Here is a 24,440-nt window from a genome sequence, read left to right on the forward strand (position 1 = left end):
GTGCACCTTTTGTTGTAAATATATATGTATAGAAATACATATATATTGTTATACATATTTATATATCAATCCGATTATAAACATTTGTAGATAAGTATTTTGTTATCAAAAAGATATATATTCATGTCTGCGTGGTCAGTGTTATTCAATATTAGAATATTGCCTGTCAGATGCAGAATGAGTACAGTATATTGTTTATTTATTTTCATCTTTTGAACATTTATGTACTTTTTCCACCACATGAGTCATTTATCTGTAGCCTGGTCATTTCCTGTTACAACACTCGCATTCTTTTTGGCGGGGATTGTCTAAGCTCACATTTTGGTATTTTGATTTGTTTTGAAATTACTAACAAATACATCCTTTGAAACTTAGATTCTTAAAATGAGATGTTGAGTCCATTCCTGTGAGTGAGTACAAAGTGACTATTTTTCATAAGTGATTTTAATGGCATATCATGCAGAAAATATTAAACAGCTATTATTTTCTTAGCTACATGAATACTTTCTATGCAAAAAATGCTTAATGGGTTAAGTACCACATTCCTGTAAAACAAGCTGTTTCTGTTATATATTATATTATATTATATTATATTATATTACATTATATTATATTATATTATATTATATTATATTATATTATATTATTATTATAAACAAATATTTAAAGAAAGATTTTCTTGAAATTGAGATAACATGTTAAAACAATTGGTGGCGACGTAGATGCTGTAAGAAACTGAAAAGTGAAAAAAGGACACGTGCTAATTGAATCGTCAAAAAATAGGCCTTAATAGGCCTAAATAAGTCTTACTGCTGCATAGATAGGAATACTATACTGTAGGTTAACTTTTTCCTCTTAACTGATTCTAATGCCGTGCGTTGGGGACAGAACTAATTCAATAGTGCTTTAATGTTGCTTGGCAGAATTACTGGAGCAATACTGGACTTGAAGACAAACTCCACAATGAATATTGAAATGGTGCCAGTTATCAGCCACACAGTAGGTGTTGGCCTGTACTGTTCAGTTTGAAACACTGTGAATAGTGAGAGTCAGATTTTCACCTATTACAAAAACAAAAGCTGGTACGAAACCAAGAAACCATGCAATTTCCTATAAAGCTGAAGTTGATGAGTTGTATTTTTAGATATATTTACAAATTATAATATATGAATTAGCAGCTGAAGTTATTGTCCTTAGAACAAGGTGAGCCAGAGTTGGCACAGTAGCTATATGGTACATAAATGCTTGAAGAAGACATTAGTTGTGTATTTGTGCTGCACTAGGTTTATTACATGTGTGATTTATATTGTCCTTTTTGATTTAAGAAAATCAGAACCTTTAAAATGCTAATGAGTTGCAAAAGCTAAAACCATTTATCAATGCAACTTAGCCATGTTGCCTCATTCTTTGTTATTTACTTAGTCTAACTGGAATATATTGTATGTTTGAAAACCCTAATATCCCGACAATTTCAAAATATTTTGACTGACCCCCTTGACAAATGACTCCGTTAACATATCTGGAAGATGTGGAAGATGCATTTGTCAGCCAGTGTTCAGTAAAGGTTGAGTAAGCTGTTTTTCCTTCAGTCATAAATCATTCTTCTCTGTTCCAACATTTTTACCTTGTAATATCAGGTTTCCATAGGACGAAGTTCTATGGAACCTGAAGCACATATATTTCAAAATCTATTTCATTGAGATATACTTGTTTGGCTGACTGGATGTACTGTACAGATTAAATGAAAAGTTGTTGGCTGCATGTGATTCTATTTTCTATGCTCTGATCTAATTTTATCATGACATTGATGATAATGACTTGCTTGATGATTTGATTTGTGAAAGTAATTGAAAACTAGTATACTATGTAAGAAAAACTAAAGAAAAAAGTGATATTTTCCATTTTTGTCAGCCATTCAAGTTAAAATAAGATGTGACAAAGGCAATGAAGAAGACCTCACTAAAAAGTCTAGAAAATCCTGTTATTGTATTTTTTATACTTTCAACATATGTGTCTGAGTGTGTCTATTTATAAACCATATCTAATAAATGGAATGGGAACTCTGGCTGGTGCTCTCTGCCTGGTTTTTAGTTGGACATGCAACAACTCTGCGTGTGTGTGTGTGTGTGTGTGTGTGTGTGTGTGTGTGTGTTAGAGAGAGAGAGAGAGAACCCCTTTCAGTTCACGCTTCTGCTAGCCAAACAGGATTTGGACAAACGCACCAGGGTCCTCATCCAAAATATTAACAGCCAAAGCAGGCCAAACAAGCCAGCCCAATCCTTACCCTTGAAATTCAGCTCATCCAGTAAAGCCATTGTTGATATGCTGCAGTTAGGATACATAAAAGGACATGGTAGACGTAGGTAGAGGTGCCTGTGGAGGGGTAAGCTCAGTACAGGACATCAGTGCCCTTTAGTTACTTCAGGAGACCAGCTGAACTGCAGGGACAGTCTATACAAGGGGAATGAATAGTGCAGTGTGTGTGTGTGTGTGTGTGTGTGTGTGTGGACATAGAATGTAGGTCATGACGGGTGAAAGGATCTGAGGCAGAGAAGGCAAAGTAGACCAGGCCTCATTCTTTTGGCTGGGCATCACACTGGTCCTTTGAACACATTTTGACAGTCTTGGCAGTCTGAAAGTGGACTGGCTCTCTGTTTTTTTCAAACAGCTTCCCTTCCCCCATACATTCAACTTTCCATCGCTGGAATGGAACGAATGGATGAATCCTAAAATGAAGTTAACCCATACATAGCAAGAGTGTCTCTCTACATTGGGTTCCATAAGTATTGTAGGAGTTAATCCATTTGAGGAAAAAATCACCTGAAGTTCATCATTCAATATTTTTTAAATCTGGAGGATCCGGTCGTTAAAAGTACCATGATTTTATCAGCCAAATACTTTAATTTAATTTATACTTTTTTTTTGTTATTGATCATTTTGTAAGAGTATTTGAACTGAAGCTGGCCCTCTGCACTTAAACCTCAATATACATTGTATAATTTTCGTGAAACAGGAGTGTGATGCCAAAACAACAAAAGTGCATTGCTCACTCTATGCTCCATATTCAAATCATAACCCATATATTCCTCAACATTTGACTACATAACATCAAGTTTCCCTTCTGCTGTCATTCACAGCTACTCCAACTCAAAGTTCATCATTTCAGGAAATGTTTTACTGTTGACCTATTCAAACACCTACAGCATTTTCAGGAAAAATCTTGTTGCAGATAAATTGATACCCAGCAATATTGACATCTAGTACAACATCTCTTGGGGTAATAATCCCTATATTTTCAATATCAGGACAACACACCCCACATTTTCCTTGGCTCTCACCCCTTGATATTTGCCTCACATTACATAGGAACTGAATAGGTAAGTAAGTCCAGGATGAAGTGAAGAATGAAAAAAGAGGCATGGAGACAGATTGAGAGAGGGGATATTTGTGGTTCATAAATAATTACCTGACCATAGAATACAGTTTATTTGTGTATAAACACAATCAAACAGTATTAAACAATTTACTAATATTTATTCATGTTCAGTGGTATTGATTGGATGCTTGTAGGCTATAGGAAAAGCAATGTTACATTAAGTGGCATTCCTATTTGATAAAAGCTTTTTCATATATTTTTCGTCTGCTATATTATTAAACTCCACCACCTAAATGCAAAAAAAAGTGAAATTAAGATACAATGCATGCATACAGTATGTTTGTGTATATAGTATATGACTGGATAAAATGACTAGATTTTGTGCACAATAAATAAGCTCTAGGTGGTGCCAAAGAGCATCAATGAACTACCTGCCTGCATCAGTATGGAACATGTTATTGTGTACAACATAAAGACATAGAGCTACCTATAGAGTCCTGTATTGTTTCAAATAAGTCAGTATTTTGTATGATGATAAAATTATGCTTTTAGTTATAATAATCAAATCACACAAGTGTAATTGCATCAAGCATCCAGTTATATCAAACACAGAAACACAGTTTATTTACTAGATTCATATATTCATATTCTTATATGTGTATACAGTATCCTATATACCAGTGGTTCTCAATGTGGGGTCCGGGGACCACCAGTGGTCCTTGAGGGGGTTCCAGGGGGTCCCCAGCAAATTGATGAATTGTTAAACTTCAACATTATTTAATTTACAAGAAGTGAACACAATTAGAGAATGTAGAAGAATGACTGTTTTGGTCATAGTTTCTCTGTTATCTCTCTACCTGCAATACAGATAGTCATGGAATTCTGGACAAAATCATATCTAACAATAAAAATAAAAATATTATATGAAAAAGGTTGAGAATCGCTGCTATATACAATTTAGTTTCAAATAGAAATAAACACTTGAGATGACTTTGCTGCAGGATCACTGTAAAAGCTCCTCGAAGTTTCACACCCTCACAAAATGCTAATCTCAGCCCAGACACTTGGCAAAGCCATTCAGAGAAATTTAAAGCAGTCTTACTGTTCCTGAAATGAACCAAAGTGTTGTCTGTCATGTTCTCACAATGGAACTCCTACGACAAGGTGACTTGTTACTGCTGAGTTTGAGGTAATAATTGTACTAACCACTTGAAAAAAGAAGGGGATATCAACCCATATCAACAAACTCTTGTCATTTCCATCACTCATTGTGTGAGAGAGATGATCTCTGTTTTTCTTCCACCTCCCTTGTGGCAATCATATCAGCCTTGAGGGCCAGAAGTTAGTCCACTGACTTTGGATCAAGAGCTGTCAGTTCAGGCTTGGTGTTAATTATGAAGGCGAGCTACTGAGCAGAGTGTCTATGCATATTTTGTGTTATTATGCTTTTGACAATCCTAGCATGTGTTGGCTTTGAGTAATGCTATTGACCACAAGATGGCAGGCTTGCGTTTTGTGAAAAGCTGCAGGCCTGCCTCTAAGAATATGGTTAAAAATAATAATTACATATATATATATATATATATATATATATATATATATATATATATATATATATATATATATATTGAAGTCACCAAAAGGTTCTTGTTTCCACAGTATCCATCACTGTGTCTGGATAGGCCTGTTTGAAAAAATAGAAATTATAAGAAATGGGTGTTGCATATTTGTCATATAATGTAGTACAATGAAGGTAACATAATATCATACATCTGTTGCAAGAACGTACAAAATGTACCTTGAAAAGCTTCATAAAGAGCAAGTGCACACTAATACCTCTTTTTTGGCTTTATATCAAGGTCTGAGTTTTTGTGACCATGCTAAAGATATAATATAAGACAATAATATAAGACATCAATCCGGTTTATCTTACCAAGTACAGACTTCAGTTTGCTTTCATGATGGTCATGACTTAGATTCAGTTTCTCTAAATTACAGAAATGCTGCAAAGGCTTTGAAAACAAGCCACAGTCATTAACATAAAATCCTTTGGTTAATTGAAAGGCAGTTACAATGACTCTCGGTAGGAGGTGTGCTTTGGGAGCGAAACAGAGAGCCAAATTGCTAGAAATACCATTAATATTTCTTAATTTGCAACAGGTGAATCAATTACCTGATGTCATTTAATTTAATAGTGGTGACAAATAGGGCTGCATCACAATTCATCAACGAGGCGCCCACTGCTGCTGAAGCTGGGATTCATTACAAGTGTGTGTGGCCATTTTTTACTGACAACATGTGAATCAAAATTGACATTGACAGTGCAGCGCATATGCTCCATACTGGCACATCACTGTACATATCAAAGCTAAGCACTGTGACTTAAAGAATGTGTATCAGAAAACATGGCATGTCATATGCAAAGTGTTTGGAGTGAGTCTTTGAAGTGTATATTGTAGTCCATAAGCCAGAGAGTCAGTCATGCCCACTTGGTATTAAAGTGGATTTGATATTAAAGTTATGCTTTCAGAGTAACATATTCCATCCAAGTCCATTAGTTAACAATGTTACACCACAGAGAATTAAAGTGAAATGTTACGACACTGGATGAATGGATCAAACCTAAAGCAGTCATATACAATCTATGTAATATTTCCTTCAAACAAATTATGGACAGCATTATTAACTGCAACAAAGGGTCAATGACACAATGACAAAAGCCATTTTTTTTTAAACAGAAACCCACATAATGGTAGCGCCTAATGACATCAGTCAACCATAAATACTGTGCCGACGCCCGGCAGCACTCTTTGAGGTGTGGGAGACAAAAAACGAGTTATGTATGGTCTGTGTAATTATTCTGTGGTGTATTTAATAAATGTTTAGTGCTGAACCAGTATTTTATGTGTCTGTGTTGTTTGTGACATTAAAGTGGTTAATTCAATGGTGCAATGGTGCAGTATCAAGGTGGTGAAATTGGTAACAAACAATTTGTCTAAAACCTAGCTAGCATAGGTTACTCCAAATGTTTGATGTTGTCAGGACTGCTCTGATGGAAATGATTAACCTAAAACATGTAGAATCTGGCTAAGGAAATGTGCATATGAATAGGGAAATATGTATACACAGCAAATGTTCAGACATGAATATTTTACAGTAGCGTACACCTATAACTATGTGTCTAAGGATCTAAATAAGAGAAAAAGGGGAAAAAACCTGTGCGATGACCGTGAGGAGTTACATCGTCACACCGCACTTTGCAGGTGTGGCCTTTTTGCCGCTTCATCGGAAGTTTCCTTGCCAACCTCAAAATATCGAGGACACATCAGATGGTGACTTGACCGACTAGAAAGAAAGCCCCAAGACTCATTGCGACAACGATGCATCACGTCCGAGCAGCGCTGCAGTCTGCAGTACAGAGCCAGTTAACAGGTGGGGAAATGAACAGCTGTGTGTCTTAATTAATCAGCGTGCGATGTGAAGCACACAGTCCATCTCAAACTGTCAGGAAGCTTCTCTGTGCTTACTTTCATCAGAAGCTCGTTCTCCCCAAGATAACGTGGGAAGAACGTTCTCCACAAGGACACAAGTATCAACTTGGAGTTCTTGGATTTGATAATCAGCCTGACTCTGCCTTTTAAACCTGAGGACACGCCGGGCCCAGGTGTGTCTCATGCCACTAATGACCCCGTCTGCTCTGCCCGCCAGGCCCCTGCAAGAAGCGAAGACAACACAAGACAGGACACCAGGGGACAGAGCGGAGTTCGTCACAAGATGTCCCTTCACATAAGAGAAACTTGCGGGGGGAATGTTAACTGACTAAGGATGTTACCAGTCTGTATTTATGTCAGTTTACATTATATTATACTACATTACATAAGGTTCTTATTGTTATCTGATAGTTGTAACAGCCCAATATACTATAGTCAATTTGACAAACACCATGACAGACCAACAAAAACACAAAAAAGACGTTTAGGTGCACCGATGATCATCTTTCCCTACAAATCCCTGCATCATCGAGATCCCCATCCAACATAACATTAAGTTGGCATAACAACCAATGCCACTCAAAACAAAAGCTTTCATTAAACACTGTAGCGTTGTTAACAGAATAATAGGATGATCTGATAGAAGCCGAGGGAGTGTATTACATAGGTACACTGTTGTTAGAGATGGGTGAATCTTGATCTCTGTCTGTCCTCCTCTGCCCTCGGGGTGTTGCCTGTGTTAGCACTCCTATGCCACTGCATGCTCACTGAACCATAATCTCACTGGAGAGACTGCCCATCTCAGCCTCTTAGTAATTGCGGTGTGTGTGTGTGTGTGTTCAGTTTGTAGGAGGAGTAGAGGCTTCGCAGTTGTGTCGCTAGCAACCACGTGCGCCACCATGAGGTTCCTTAGTCAATTGGCTGTGCGCAAATAATGGCTAAATATGTAACAACCAAGCTAGAAAAAGAGAGACACCTGAAAAAGATTGTTGCGGTGTGGGTGAAGGTCAATTCAGAAATGTTATAAAGTAATGTACCAGTGGCTAATTCCGGACAACCTTGGCCAAGTCCACACACATACGTATCAAAGAGTGTGTGTGTGTGTCGGGTTTGGTTAAAGGTGTCCAGAATTGTTAGACGTGAATAGTTTGATAAAGTAGATTTGTTTCCAATTTTGGTTACTTTAACTGTCCTAGCTCAAGAAGCGTCTTAACCTAAACGCATACCTGTTTTTTGGCATTGTTAGCTAGCTAATGTGATAGTTAAAACAATGTATGTAATCATGAACAACATTGCAACATGATGTTTTGTTGGATAGGGATGTTACATGGGTCAAAATAATTTTTATTTATCAGATATTGGAAATATGGAAAAATATATTGTTGATTCATGATAAAGACATTGGTGAGGGAACACTGCATCTGGTCACTTACCTGATTTCTCTCCCCTTTTCAGGCGTAGGCTACAACACTAACTAGCCAGCAAGCTAATTTAGCTAGTTTAGTAGCCGATATGAATGAGACTACTAGTCACTATTAACACTAATGTTAGCTTCTACTAGATACGCTAACTAGTGTGCAAATCAGCTGTGTTAACAACAAGACAGTGGTGGTTAGCTGACCAGATACTATGGGTTGCTAGTTAACAATCTGACATTAACCATTAACCATGTCTATAGAATTCTGCTGAGATGGGCACATTGTATGTTTGGAAATGCAATCAGCTGTTCACAGCTGTTGCTGCCCAAGAGCTGATCTCCAGTATGGCTGCCAGAGTGTGTTACGTCATCTGAAAACCCTCTGTAGCGGCTGAAATGTCATCACCACTGGGTTTTATCTACAGGCTGGCTATACGACTACAATGATTCCTTTTTAAGTATAGTGGCCTTGATGTACTAACTATAATATAAGAACAGGCTCTAACATGTTGTGACTGAGTGGGCGATTAGCTGTTATGCCCTCCGTGAAGGATCTGCACAGCAGCAGAGCAGTATCTCTCCTAAATGATATTCCTCCGCTATGTTCTTGTCTATCAATAAAAATGCTATTCGGCAAAATAATGTTCTAAAATGTTGGACCCATAGTCAATTGTAGCGGGATCTGATGTTGAATCTGTTCACCAACGTGTTAAATGTCAATTTTCAGTCTATTTTCTGGCCTCATTCAAATGAATGGGAAGTAAAAACCTGAATGCTACAAACTCGTCCAGCTGCATCTGATCTTGGTGATTAGTTTATATTCTGGTTTTCATGGTGGTCAAGAGCCAAATAACCCCCATGTTAAAACTAAGTGGAATATTGCTTTAAGTTGTTGGTATGTCCTCGCAATGTCACCAAGTTTCAGTGTATTTGTTGTATTTGACATGTAAGGTTCTTAAATACAAACAACAAATTTGTGTGCACTCGATAAATAATAGGCATTTCTCATCAAACCACTTGGTGTTTAATTTATACGCTTTATCATGATGCTTCTGCTCAGTCAGTGCCCCCACTGATATGGCACATAATCAAGTGTGATGGCAGTTATATCTTCTGTGGAACACTTGGCTGCCCTCTGGCCCAGAAAGTCTTACACTGAGACCTAGTCAGTGACAATGGGAATTACTGTGACTGGTCAACAGCTGGAAAACAGCCCGAGGTAAAACGTTAGTCACTGCTCCTGGTCTTTGTCCATATAAAGTGAATGCTTTCACTTTGCCACGTGAAGATGACTGCAAAGACATACAAACAATCCTTCATTAAGTGTTGCTGATAAAGCCTCCAAAAACGTAATATAGGTATCAAAAGTGAAATACATACAAAGAATGACTAAGCTAATGACCAAGCAAATGACTAAGTCCTATTGGGAAAAATAGACCTTGTCATTCAAATGATGTGTTGTCGCAATGTGTATTGAGGTGATCTTGGGTCTTGGTGTTCCTCAGGAAACTCAGTTTCAGTATTTCAGTATTTTCAAACGCAATCAACAGAGCGACCTTTCAATAGCGGACAGTAGCCAGCTGTATTGCTTACTATAGCATTAACTGAAAACTATTACTGTTTTCTTCCCAAGGGGTTTCACTCAAGTTTCAACTTTGACCCACCTGCTTGTAACCTTGTTTGCTTCCAAGCCCCAGCAATTGTTAAGTGCCCAATCATGACCAATTGATGTAATGCATACTTTCAGGATTTATAAGTTACATGAACAATTTAAAATATATTTATGAGACAATTTTCTATAACTTTTCCAAAAGATAAGGGACATTTTGTATTTCCCAACACCTTCTCAGGCTTGGAAATAATTTTCAAATTCCATATGGATTTTCATAATGTTTTTATATTTAATAAGGCGGTAATAAATTGATGGTCACTGTTTTAGGTTTGGGTGTCTATGGGAGGACAGGCCTGGTTCACTCTGTTGTTTTACATGCTCCTTTACAGCATCCAAACCAGGTGAATCTCTAATCTAAATTATCCCTACAATATTCCAAGCTTATAAAGCACTCAATTTCCAAGACACACGCCTTCTATTTGGCTGGAACAGTAGACAAACTGCAACTTCATCGAGTTTGCAAGGTGGGGAGGGAGTACTTTCATAGGGAGGGGACGTAGGACAGAGCTACTGTCACAGCTGCTTCTGAAGTCACTGAATCACGGACCTTGCCCGGCTTATTTTCCTAGGTGGTAACTGACAGAGCGCTTCATGTTTAGAGCTCCCCAGAGTCCCGTTCATTAAACATCACTTATACGCCACCACTGCTGAGAAAAGCGTGAGAAAAACTCACACCTCGTTATGGCTCCCTGCAGCCACAGAGTCCAAAATAGTTCTGAGTAAGCATGACAGAAATAACAATAGATTTGATGGGAGAATGGGAGAGATGGGAGAATTTTCAGATGGTGGATTTATATGTTTAAATATGTTTTTTCTATGTTGGGTATGCAAACCTAACCTACATAACATTACAGTGCAGGAGGAAGAGGGAATTCAGTCACATCCTCAGAATGTCTTGGTGATTACATATCTATAAGGTCTGTACTGTTTCTTCTGATTTTAACTCAAGCACATTATCAAAAACAAGTGAGAGAGATACCACACAAGCATGAGCTGAAGTGATATGTCATTGTATTAACATCAACAAAATGTTACAAAAATGTCATACATGCCAGATGGGAGACAGCCTGAACAAATATTAAGATCTGTTTGAAAGACAGTGCTTTCATTTCCTTTTCCATACTCACAAAATAGAATGCAGGTAATCAGGGATGGGAATTTTGACTATTTTCACTGACCAAGCATACCCCGTTGCTATACATTTTATGCAGGGGGGGCTACGAAGCTAATGGTCCAGACATCAACAACACCAGGGTGCTCAAGGCGTGCGCTGGGCAGCTTGCAGGAGTGTTCCAACACCTCTTCACCCTCTCTCTGAGGCTGAAGAAAGTGCCCCAGCTGTGGAAGACCTCCTGCATTGTCCCGGTGCCCAAGAAGAGGACACCCAGCAAATATCCAAGATGGGAGAAGAACCTCACCTCTGCCTACATTTATTACTTTTATAATGCTAGCATTGTACGGATTGGTCAACAATGAACAACAAATTGGGTTTTCCATGTCTTGGCACAACATAATGATCTCGTTCCCATCCATTAGTAAGCCCTGGCCATGACATATGATTTCATTCTAATATGTACTTTTGATGTTATTGGATGACACTTTGCTTACGAAGTGATAATTGGTTGATTTTGAATGGTTTGATGTGAAGGAGGGGCATTTCTTGAAGAAGAGGAATCTTTGCTTAAGATTCATCCAATTCAGAGGCATCTGTTATTCATCTGTTTACATTTTGGCTCCACTCCTTCCAGACCCTTTTTGGTCTGTTAGAGGGCTAGACTAGGTGGGACACCTTTCTTTGTCTCTCTCCATATTACTATTTTGTTATTAGATTTGACATTTATTGCCTTTACTGCCTGAGCAAACTTAAATAAATGTCCTTATCTGCAGCTGAAGTAATTGTGTAATAGTTTTATCTCCCATCTAGCTCCTCAGAGGGGTGACTGTGCTTCTCCTCGAGGACGTAGCACTAAAAGTATACTTGCTGCTTAAATACTAATCCAGCAACCACACCAAAAATTGTCAGTGGGTCATCATAAGTTGTCTGAATAAACTACTTTCTTCAACAAAAAGATGGATAGTAAGGCATATGTATTCCATGACTTTTCCATGTATCCTTGGTAATCTGTCCCTGAAGAATGGTTTGAAGCTTTTAAAATGTTTGCTAATTGACGGCTGGATGGGTGAAAGTTGGCTTTGTCCTCTTCCTTGAGACTTGCTAGTGCCATAATATAGGTTTATTTCTTGCCATGATGCGTCTTCAAGTGGCTCAAGAGGATTGCGCTGTTAAATGTCTTTTTTTTGTCTCCCACTCAGACTATTCCACAGTTTCAGACTGCATTTTTATTGCCTTTCTGTAAAACTATTAACTATAACTAACTAAAACTAGTAACTATATTTTCCTCAAGACACTTGTACACAAGCAGTGAAATTTGACTTGATGTTTTTCACTAAGTGGTAATATCTATCAAGTTTATTGAACTGAATAAATGACTATATATTGTTGCAGAAATTGAGCCATCGCAATTTGTCTCACATCGATTTGCCAGTATTTTGGGGAGAAATTGCTTTATTTAAACCACTGTCAAGAGCGAGCCATATAGAGAACTGTGTGGAACACATGGCCTTGGCGAGCTCACATTAGAAAACTAAATAAACATGGCTGAAAACAATATGTACATAATGGAGGAAGTGCATGAGAACCAACTAACTAAAGTGGTCTGAATTAGTTAATTGACCACCAACAACTCAAAGCACAAGCTGGTAAAGACACTGATAATTGTTTTCAATTTAGCACACCAGTAATCAAAATAAGTTACCAGTACTAATGTCAGGATGTAGGAAATACACTGATGTTGGGAATTGCAAGGTTACCAGTGGCCACTCTATGTGCACAAGAGTAAACAATTGGTGAGAGGTTATAATCTCAATAAAACTAAACAAATACCAAGACTTCTATCAACTTTTCCAGAAATCAAGAATAGACAGCTCATTGGAAAAAAAACAAGAGTGACCTTTCTTACCTCCTCCATCATCTTTGGGTTGAGACAGATGGAACCAGATGCGACCTTGTGTATAAAACTTGATCGACAGATTACCCATCTGAAATATGCTAAAATGTTATGTTACATAGAGGGGAATACATCAGTTTTCTTAAGTATATGCCTACAACCCAAGTGTATTTTTTATTTTTTATCAAAGAAAATGATTTCTTCAAGCCAAACGGGTATTTGAAAGTTCTTCATCATGGACATCATGCACATGACAAAAATAGTATATTCATGAAAATTGGTAGAGGCTGGAAGTGGGGTCAAAGTCATGTACACAATTTGATAAAACTTTTGTACTTTTTTTTTGTAAGATATTTTGGCATTTTGCTTTATTTGATAGTTGACAGTAGAAGACAACAAGAAAAATGGGAGACAGTGGGGGAACTAAAAAAGTATTTACCTGCCAAGAATAATTTTACCAGTCAAAATAATTAATATTCATTTTTCATAGCATATCATTTTGTCATATGTCAACCTACCTGTTGTCAATGCCATTTCATGTACAAAATCAGGTACTGCGTGAAACATTCAATAAAGTGACAAGAACAGATTTACAGTTTCAATTTCAATTTGCTCACTCTTTTCTACTTGTCTTGATCTTCAGTTTTTCTTTGTGGGGATCCCATACCTGCTATGAGTCACTACATGGGAATAAAGTTAATTAACCATCCAGGCAGTGGAGAATCAGCAAATTAGATGCTACCGCTTTGTGTAGCGCAGCGCAACAGGCAGCCAATCAGCAGCCCGTTTGATAAAAAGCCATTGTTTTGCTTTGATTTGATTGGCTCATGGTCAGAGAGAGTGTACGGTGGCCAGCAGGGACAAAGTTTGAGAACAGGCAAAGACCAAAACTGTATATCATTGAGGCATTCAAATGTTATCATTTCAAAAAGTTACTGATTTAACAGCATTTGCCATCTCTTATCCGTTTTTCTTATATGTTGTTCTCTTAAAAGTTTTCATTCCTAGTATTAATATTTTGTTTAAAATCCTAAAAATCTGTCATCATCATACTCTCCAAAACCAGTCTATACTCTGGCTGTTAATAAGTCATCTTCAAGGGTTTTCCATCTGTTTTTAAACATCCTTGCAGCATCATTGCAGCAGAGCAGGTATCGGGATGTGACTCTCCCACGTAATGAATTACTGTGCGCAAAGCAGTTTCATTTTTTGTCATTATTATTTCAAATCCTGCATGTAAATTTGGCATGTACAAACAAAAATGCGTGGGTGTTCCCTTTACATCGCTGTTGTATAAAGTCTGAAAACATCTTGATGCATGCTTAAGGACAGAAAGAAACAGGGATTCAGTACGCAGATTAGATTTATATTCATTTGTCTCTTGTCGTTGTCACATATGACCAAGTTGTTTGAGCTATACATATCCATCCTACAGAAAAAGGAGCTTCAATTCAGAGGCAGTGGAAACTGACAGTGACATTACAGCCGAAACCCTCAGTCCGACAATTCTTTTGTCTCTTTTAGAAAAAGAACATTTAGTCTGTTTCACGACGTGTCTTCACATTCTGAAAAAAATGACAAATAGCTGGAGAGAATGTTTTTGCTTGTAGGAGTTTCCGAGGCTAGTACCACCTTGCTCAACTGACACCAAGAAGCGTCTTCCTCTTCCGTTTTCTCCCATTGTCTCTTCCTGTCATTCCCCTTGCTCCTGACTTCCCCTGTCAGTCTTCATCCCTCGTTCCTATTTCGTTTGGCCCGAACCCTCCGCTCGGACCGGTGTCTCTGGAAGAGACCGTCAGGCCTCGTCTGTGTGTGCCTGTCCGTCCGTGCAGATAAACAGTGGCTGAAGGGCTTTAAGTCTCTCTACTGGCCGCTCTTCTTTTCCTTCTGGAAGCTGAAGCTGGTCCGGCGGCTCAGTTTCCGTTGCTTCTGGGCGAAGTAATCGGCCCGCGAGGTGCTGGCCCGCGACTCCAGGATATAGTTTACCTGAAGTTGGAAATGGAGAAAACGTCAGTTTCGCTCATAGAATGTTCTAAAATGTACACTTTGATCCATTCATCCTTCCCTCTGACAGTCACAGGCCTCGACAATAGACATACTGAAAAACCTGGGTTTTTACAGGATCACAATTAAATCACATTTTATTGATATGCGATCAGTGAAATCTTCAGGGTTTCTTGTAATGCCCTTGTCATTTTTAGGGGAAGATAGCTTCACCCATCTGATTACTAACAGTTTCATCTGCCACTCTTGCCTTGTCACATCCAGTAGGTGTCACTCAACACGACCATATAATATTTAAATAAGAAACCTGGAGATAAAGCAACCCAGGAACAAGCTCATAAAAGGCAGAATTATGAGCTGGGAGAGTGGAGGTGATGATGACATGGATAATGTTAAGGGATCCATAACGTCGTCGGAGGTGGGCAACTGTGATTTGTGTTTCCAGATCCTTTATGATGATGGAGTATGGAGAACAAAAGCTTACTCAGACAAGAGAGGTATACATTAAGCGAATGTTAACTTGTGATGATGTAATCGTAACTCGAATTTTGCCCTCTTGCTCTGAATGGGACCCTAGGAGTCAACTGTTGGCCCGGAGACATGGAGTCATCGGAGGTCGGGGCAGTTATTACCCTGCCAGTTCCTGGGTCACACTTGGACTACATTTCTCTAAAATCTCTAGAGAGGTCCCAAGGGGCAGTGGGACCTCATTTTTTTGAGGAGTGGCGGATGAATACATTAGAAGAGCGATAAACACATCTGACGATGCACAGATCGCGACTATCCCCCCCTTCTCTCGCCGTCTGCACTTCATCAATCACGACTTTGTGTGATTTGAGAGGCAAGCCATGTAAGTGCCATATCCACTCAGAGCTGAGGAGAGGACTGGCTGAGGGAGGTGTGCAGGATCAAAAAAGACTCAATTTTCAACAGAGCTGCAAAGAGAAAAGCCACTTGATGCGTTAAGGGACAGGAATTTGTTAAGATTAGGTAGAATGTCAATTTGATTGGGTGAGCTGAATCCTCTGGATTATCATCTGAGAGGAGGGCGCTATAATAAGAGAAATACTGTGGTGCGATACTTAATATGAAAATAGCTTTACATGACAAAAAAGGCAAACTGAATATTCACTGTATCTGATTGTATTCATGGCATCATGGGTTCTGTCACTTTTTAAATGCAAAAATGTAATCCAGTTCTCCAATGACAGGGCCTTTTAAACACCAAAGAAGCAACAGAGACCATCACCTACAGTTAAGACTTCCTTGTCAGGTGCACCCTTGTCAGTAGTGTTTGGTTTGGTTTTGGGGAAAGTGATTGAGGGGTTGTGTATGGAGTGACTACGTTTCCCAGATTCCCAGAGAACACAATACCAGCTTCCTCTCCATCGTCCACAACTTTCACTCCATCAGACTCAATCCCTTTCTCACACCAATTAATAATTATTAATACTTGTTAAAGAATGTAGCATTATTTTCTATATTCTAATGGTTACAGTTGAATTATCACAGACCATGGAGGAAATGGCCTTAATCTACATTTTTAATAGAATATTTCACCTATCTATGTAAGTGCATTTAATTAGGGGTAAACTAGGGGTAAATGAAGGACTGCATGATAATATGGTCGAACTCTTAGCACGGGTCAATAGGAAAGTGTGTTCCTCTGTAGCCTTTACTTGGTGTGTAAGTTGTGCATGAAGTGCTTGCGAAAAACAATTTATTTCCAGTGCTTGCTATGTGTGCGGTACAGGGCGCAGCAATAACTTACCTTAAGCACAATTTCATTGACGGTAGCAGCATCAGATTCAAAGTAGAGAGGCTTGTAGTCATGGTTGCTAAGATAAGTGACCTTAAATATTGCATGACCTGTAAGACAAGGAAGAAAAGTTTGTTTAATGAGACAGGAATAGAAATATTCAGACGTATTCACACAAAAATGAAACGTCATGTCCCTTTGGTGGACAAGGACTCATGCTATTTCCAGTTAATGACAAAGGCTTGGGCACAAATTGTAGGCACTGTATAGTACATGCAAAGCTCAAAAATATTTCCAAATCACTAAATCAAGTATTTCACCTAGTATCCCTAATACTTCTTTATCCTCCATGGTCATTCAGGGTCACAGGAATAGTTTGTTGTGTCTACTGTCATGGCAGTATAACTCCTGCACTCCTCACTATTGCTTGCTTGCATTGCTGGTGTATTTTGAGAAGTTGGGTTCATCACATTAAATGCAAACTTGAACTTACTGTACAACACCGGCAGCTCTATCTAGAAATAAGGGAAGACTCTCTTAAGCTCATTAGTATGTTAATGCACTCACTCTATTGGAACTAAGTGAGTTGAGGAGCCAAGAGTTCATTAAAGAGAAACGACCCTTGGAAGTAAAGAAAGAAGAATGAAAGAGCAAATGGAGAAGCCTTTAAAATTCTTCCACAAGCATGTTGACACGATCCACAAATATCACAGGCCTTTTTTTTCTTCAATTTTTCTAATTTTCTATTTTTTTATTTTTCTTCTAATTTCCTTTCTTTTCTTTTCTCCTTTCTCTCTTGTACCCGTTTCAAATTTCATGTCTAACCTTATGCTCTGGACAAGCCATTCATTACTGTTAATGCACTGCACTGAGATATAAATTAACCAGGGGGGTCGATAAACCAGTGAAGGCTAACATATGCAAATTTGACAATCCCCAAGAGAATTCCATCACTCATATATCATTGAGTCCAATTGGCTACAATCTGTTACAGGGATTTACGTGGTCAGTATTAATTAATTTTTCTGCCTATGCACTGCACCCCAAGAATCATGCATATTGGGCAATACAATCTGGAAAGACAACACGTCAAAGCCAAGGGAAAAACAGATCCTGCTAATGGACTCCCAACAGAAAATGGCTTTTAATCATATAAAATCATATAAGTATATACTGTATATGCACACACGCAAACACACAGTAGTAGCTGGGCTCCCATGGTATATACGGTATAACAACACCATGACCACTTATCATAATTATAAGTACTTCCTTAGAGACTTTCCAAACACTGCTGAAAATCATGGTGGAGCCCTCTACACACTTCTCCTTCATTTCAGTATTCCCTAACACTGGTTTGTTAGCAAGATCAGGACCTTATACTCTGAGAAAACCCTTAAGTGGAAATCATTTTTCAGTGATGGCTACACCATTCATTAAAACAGATAGAGACCAATTGAAATCAACAGTCTGGTCATCTGAAGGCTTGGGGCGATATCCAAAATATACGATACTGTCCCGCCCTATATTATATTATCGCGGGGATATACAATACTATTTTTTCCCAGTTTTGTTTTTTTTTGTTTTGTTTTTTGGGGGTGTGGTTACCTCAGAGTCCACCCAACCAAAATGACCGAGAATAATTCCTGCAGCTAGCTCACACCCCCCCCCCCCATCTCTTGCTTTTCCTCTGCAAAAATCTCTAGAGAGGTCCCAAGGGGCAGTGGGACCTCATTTTTTTGAGGAGTGGCGGATGAATACATTAGAAGAGCGATAAACACATCTGACGATGCACAGATCGCGACTATCCCCCCCTTCTCTCGCCGTCTGCACTTCATCAATCACGACTTTGTGTGATTTGAGAGGCAAGCCATGTAAGTGCCATATCCACTCAGAGCTGAGGAGAGGACTGGCTGAGGGAGGTGTGCAGGATCAAAAAAGACTCAATTTTCAACAGAGCTGCAAAGAGAAAAGCCACTTGATGCGTTAAGGGACAGGAATTTGTTAAGATTAGGTAAAATGTCAATTTGATTGGGTGAGCTGAATCCTCTGGATTATCATCTGAGAGGAGGGCGCTATAATAAGAGAAATACTGTGGTGCGATACTTAATATGAAAATAGCTTTACATGGCAAAAAAGGCAAACTGAATATTCACTGTATCTGATTGTATTCATGGCATCATGGGTTCTGTCACTTTTTAAATGCAAAAATGTAATCCAGTTCTCCAATGACAGGGCCTTTTAAACACCAAAGAAGCAACAGAGACCATCACCTACAGTTAAGACTTCCTTGTCAGGTGCACCCTTGTCAGTAGTGTTTGGTTTGGTTTTGGGGAAAGTGATTGAGGGGTTGTGTATGGAGTGACTGTTTGTTTGGTGATTGAAAGAACCAAGCCAAAACAGCGGTGTGGCATGAAACTAAATTTGGGAACGAATGAGATGTTTGAGTCTTTCATAGGCACATATGCTTCCCATTTAAAATGAATACCCCCCACCCCTCCTCTACAAACACACACACACACACAGCATTCCCACCCACTCACCCCAGCTTACCAGTGAGAAAGTGAGCACTTGCCGAGTTCAAGTTTCAGTGTAATCATGTATAATCACAAGGCTCTCTGTCTACCCTCACCCTCCCCCTATTCAAATTTAGAGAAACGTCCACTTCAGTCACCCCAATATGCATAACAAAATGTAGGGTAGCAAAATGTGTCTTTGCGCAGGCCTTGACCTTATGAAAACACAAGCTCAGCTGTGTCACTTTTACTTAAATGCGACATAGTCGTGGCACAGGTTTATGTATCAGACTAAAAAAAAAACACTGAGCCATGTAAATCTGAACATTTGTGCTCAACTTAAGTCTTGTAATTTTCAGGAGGCGGTGCCAAACCAACAAGAACTCATGACCTTTTCATCAACTATAACTTTTGACATATTTTGACTAACACATACCTTTGTAGAGAAGCAAAAAAACTACAATCATAGTGTTAAGAGAAGTTTTTTTTCTGAAAGTAGTCTAAACAGCCTGCCAACTTTCCAATCTGTAAGCACAATACAGTCTACCTTATTTCCAAGGTCAATTCCAACTACACTGAACAAGCCTATGGGTTGCTTTTAGTATCCCAGAAACAATAATCCTATAGACTAAAATGAAAACTTTAGCAAAACGGCTGCCTAAAACACAGGCTCATTATAGGCACACTGTGGATTCAAATGAAATTTATGAACTTGTTTGGAATCATAACATTAATATAGAAGAATTCCGAGATATAGTCAGAATTGTGAGAAAAAAAGTCAGAATTTGGAGATATAAAGTCAGAATTCTGAGAAATTACGTCAGAATTCTGAGAAATAAAGTCAGAATTCTGAGATAAAAAGTCAGATTTGTGACATATAGAGTCAGAATTCTGAGAAATAAAGTCAGAAGTGGGAGAAATAAAGTCAGAATTCTGAGATAAAAAGTCAGATTTGTGACATATAGAGTCAGAATTCTGAGAAATAAAGTCAGAAGTGGGAGAAATAAAGTCAGAATTCTGAGATAAAAAGTCAGATTTGTGACATATAGAGTCAGAATTCTGAGAAATAAAGTCAGAAGTGGGAGAAATAAAGTCAGAATTCTGAGATAAAAAGTCAGATTTGTGACATATAGAGTCAGAATTCTGAGAAATAAAGTCAGAAGTGGGAGGAAAAAAGCCAGAATTCTGAGGAAAAAAAGTCAAAATTCCTTGATATAAAGACAGAATTCTGAGAAATAAAGTCACAATTTCGAGAAAAAAACCTCACAATTCAGTCGTTTTTTATTTTATTGAGTGGCGGGAATGGGCTTCCATACATTAATCCTCATGCCGCCCTCCATGAAAAGTAATGTAGAACCAGTCACTGGGCTAACTAACACACTCTGTATGCTGTACAGAGTCTATGTATGTATGCAAACCTGCACTGAGTGGTGGAGGAACAACCTCTGATTTTTTCTGACAGCAAACTGTTAAATTTTGTGAGGGTGGGAGTTTTTCATTGAGCAATCTTTAGAGAAACACTAAAGTCAGCTTTTATCTACACATGTAAGTTGTTGCTTTACAAATCGTAAGGCTCATCCATTTGATTTTTCGGCTTCATGGAAGAGTCTGCAGGTTTTCATTCCAACCAAACACTACAGCAGGTGATTTCACTGACGAGTTCCTCCTCTCTGGTTGAAGATGTACTAATCAATGATATCAGCTGTTGTACTGAAAACCTCCATTCTCTTCCATGGCACTGCACTGGATACCACTGGTTTGGAGGGAGCTCTGGTTTCCACATGTGTATTAGGACTGGAAATGAGGATCATAGGGTGGCTCTGGTCATGCACTTACTAGGGCTCCTCTCCTCTACGAGGTCGCAGGCACAGAGGTGGTCCGAATCGATGGAGATAGGTTTCTGACGAATCCAGAACTTCGTGCTGGCTTTCTGATTGGTGACCGGATCGATCTCCACTTTCTCTCCTGAGATGCCTGAGAGAAAGATGTGTGTCAGTTCATGACTGGAAAAGATTTCATACACATGACAATCAAAGAAAAAAAACACCCAAAAGTGCAACTACCAACTACCGCTTTTAACCTTACAATTCACAGACCCAATTACGGATGCATGGTCCCCTTTTTACACTACATCATCTCTTCCTGATCGCTGCTAAGAAACATTGCATAATAACTTTTATGGAATCATAAAAAATGATGATGGCTCTTTGGTGTTAATGGCCCTTTTCAGCTCAAATCCTTTGTTTTTGGTGCTTGGGCCAAACCATTGTTCTTCACCCTACTGATACTAGATCTTTTGGGGAGTTGATACACAGTCCTTACACAGTATACTCACTAGATGTGTGTGTATTTAACTGCATTTCTGTAAATATATGATTGTGAGAATGAAAGCATAAATGCACTATAAACAGAATCATTTGTCATATGAACATAGTCCTGGCGCCTGATGTGACATTTATTTTTTCATTCATTCATTCATTCGTCTATCCATCTATCCGTCTATTTTCCGTCTAAAGTCTGACTTAACACTTCTCTGATGAACAACATAATTACAAATAAACTGCTCATAAAAATCATTTAGTGTTGTTTTTTTATTAGGCTGATGTAACTACTTCTTTCAAAAGCACAGTTTTGTTTTCAATTTGGTAGTTACTGTTTAGTTTCCTATTTTGTCATTTTAAATGGCAAAAAATAGCACCTTAAATTTCCTGAAACAGGGTGACTCGACAGAATGGGGACACCTCAAGCTATTTCAATGCCACCGCTAGTGACAGGTTTGTGTTTACATTGTAGGATACCTCTCTCTCTTTTGATTTGGTTATCAGGCCAGCCATTTGTGTTGTGTGCACTTTGATGCTCTTCATAAAGGTAGCAGAGTTACGAATTACAGAGTCAGACTGTGTGTGTGTGTGTCTGGAATGTGTCATATAGGTGTGTGTGTGTAAGGAGAGAGAGAAAACACCACACACACTCTATCCTCTACACACACAAGTGCTGGTCTATGACAGGTATGTCAGCTGTCAATCACACCGCTGAATGTGAGGGATTGCAAACAAAGAGTGATGAGATAAACCCAGGTGTCAATCAAATGATGTCCCCCATTTCCCATGGGGAGTGAGACTGAGCCAGCCAGCCTGCCGCATGGAAGTCTGGGAAATGGCGAGGAGCACTGCTACTTTGACTGAGAAAATGACCTGGGGTTATAGATATCATTGTCAACTAAGATAACCTAGTCTCCAAAAGTTTTTTAATATTTTTTTTAATTTCTATATATATATATATATATATATATATATATATATTTATAGATAGATAGATAGATAGATAGATAGATATATTTCTATTTTTTTTTTTTATGTTTTTTTTTAACAGTCCCCTAGAGGCTACATTGTCATGCTTAAAATATATTCTGAGCTACACTTAGTCTTAGTAATCTTGTATGTACATATACTTTTATAAATTTTTTATAAATTTCATTCTGCTGATCTTTTAATTTTTTTTAATCTTTATATTTTTGTACTTTGTCTTGTTTCACGTGTACAAATGTGCTCTCTTTGTGTTAATGATTTATGATTTTAGTGTTTTTTTTTAATGTAAAATTCTGCGCTGTTTTCAATATGTCTTACTGCAAGCATGAATTAATGAAGTCAAGTCAAGTCAAGTCAAGTTTGGAGATGTATTTGAGCACTGAAATTATGGCCAATCAGTCCTTAAGTCCTAAAAATTTCCAGTGTTTTACAAATGTAAAACGTGTAATTTTGCATGCTACCTGACAAACATTGTCACGGCAATGACATGTAGATGGATGGGAGACAATTCCTCAACTGAACTATGTGTCCTATGTGTATCTTACTAACATCTCCGCTAGAACATCAGACTAAAGAGAGAATTCTGTAATGGTTTTTACATTACAAATCGCTCCAGAAAGAGAATTGAGCCACCGGTCCCCAAAGGTCCTATTCTCACTTCAAGTCTATACATCACTGCTGCTGATGCAATATGGACTCGGTCACTTGTATTGATGATAATGGTTATTAAATTGCTTTTTAAGGTGGCCACATGGAATTGGTTGCTGTAACAAGCCTTAATCCAACTGTGTGACAGAGGCCCTGCCTAATGCAATGTGAGTGGCCAGACTGGGCATCGCATCACGGGTTATTCGAAAAATTTACAAAAAAAAAACCCAAAAACCCTCTTAACACTGACTTCAACGAAGAGGATTGTCCTTCACTGTTTGTTTGTAACTGCCCTCCAAAACGATTAACCCATTCTGTTTGAGGTGGGTTGGGTGTGGGTCAAGATACCAAAGCAAACCTCAGTCTGTAATGAGAACATGTCCAGTTCTGGACATGTTCTCAATAACCACCCCTGTAATTTGGCCCATTCTTTTCCCTTGCTGCAGTTAACAAGCTTTATTAAACTGGCAGCACAGCATGATTTTTTTTTTCATTTGCATCAATTAGGGTCTACGCCTATTCCCCATATCAGGGCGGTTGGAGGTAGATTCTAGTTATTAGCATATGGGGGTAAAGTCTAAGCTGTATTTTTGAAATTATTCAAGCAGCAGTGGCTTTATGGCTTTTAAGAAAAGTGGCTGAAATTGCAATGCCTGGTAAAAGCTCATCAATCTAAACCGTGAGGACTGCAAAATCACAGCCGTACACAGAACGTAACCCTAGACCGAGGAACGTTAGGCGTGGTGAAGGAGTATGAAAGTGTGGGGGTGTAACAGGAATACGTCCCGCTCTTGACTATGGAGGAAATGCCTACCAACACCCTCAGTCCCTGCCGTTCATCTGTCTTGGCTGACCTGCCCTTGCTGACCTTTTCATATCTGACAGACTCCAGACACAGACACAGACACAGACACACACACACACACACACTGCCTGTCAAAAGTATCAATGAAACTCCAGTGTCCCCTTGAGGAGCAGCAGCAAATAACATTACTACACTATTACATATCTCGAGTCGCTAGCGACATTAGAACAAAATCATTTTTAACAATTTTGGCACTTCATTAGTGGTAAATTATTGAAAACAAAAAGTTCAAGGAATAGCAGGGGGTTGGGGGCCAGGGTCTGAAATTAACTTTTTTCTGTACCAGCCACTGTAAATGAAAATTTCTACCTGCCACTCCCACCGAGTCCCCCCGTTTCTGAAACTCTCCATGCCTCAGTAACTCTTTTTTTTAATC

The 24,440-nt window shown here is 38.6% G+C and overlaps 1 protein-coding gene across 2 annotated transcripts in view; it reads right to left on the bottom strand.

Annotated features, from left to right (window-relative positions):
* Positions 1-14,309: 14,309 nt before the first annotated feature.
* The window catches only part of mapkap1 (MAPK associated protein 1), a 45,549-nt gene continuing 35,418 nt past the window's right edge, over positions 14,310-24,440 (bottom strand). For both annotated transcript variants that reach the window (XM_071917555.2, XM_071917554.2), the window contains 3 exons: positions 21,080-21,217; positions 16,740-16,837; positions 14,310-14,950 (listed from right to left, as the gene is read on the bottom strand). In XM_071917555.2, coding sequence (XP_071773656.1) covers positions 14,828-14,950; positions 16,740-16,837; positions 21,080-21,217 — 359 coding nt within the window. In that variant the 3' untranslated portion in view covers positions 14,310-14,827. The remainder of the gene's footprint in view (positions 14,951-16,739; positions 16,838-21,079; positions 21,218-24,440) is intronic.

The sequence above is a fragment of the Centroberyx gerrardi genome, chromosome 2 (assembly GCF_048128805.1).
Source record: "Centroberyx gerrardi isolate f3 chromosome 2, fCenGer3.hap1.cur.20231027, whole genome shotgun sequence".
Classification (NCBI taxonomy): domain Eukaryota; kingdom Metazoa; phylum Chordata; class Actinopteri; order Beryciformes; family Berycidae; genus Centroberyx; species Centroberyx gerrardi.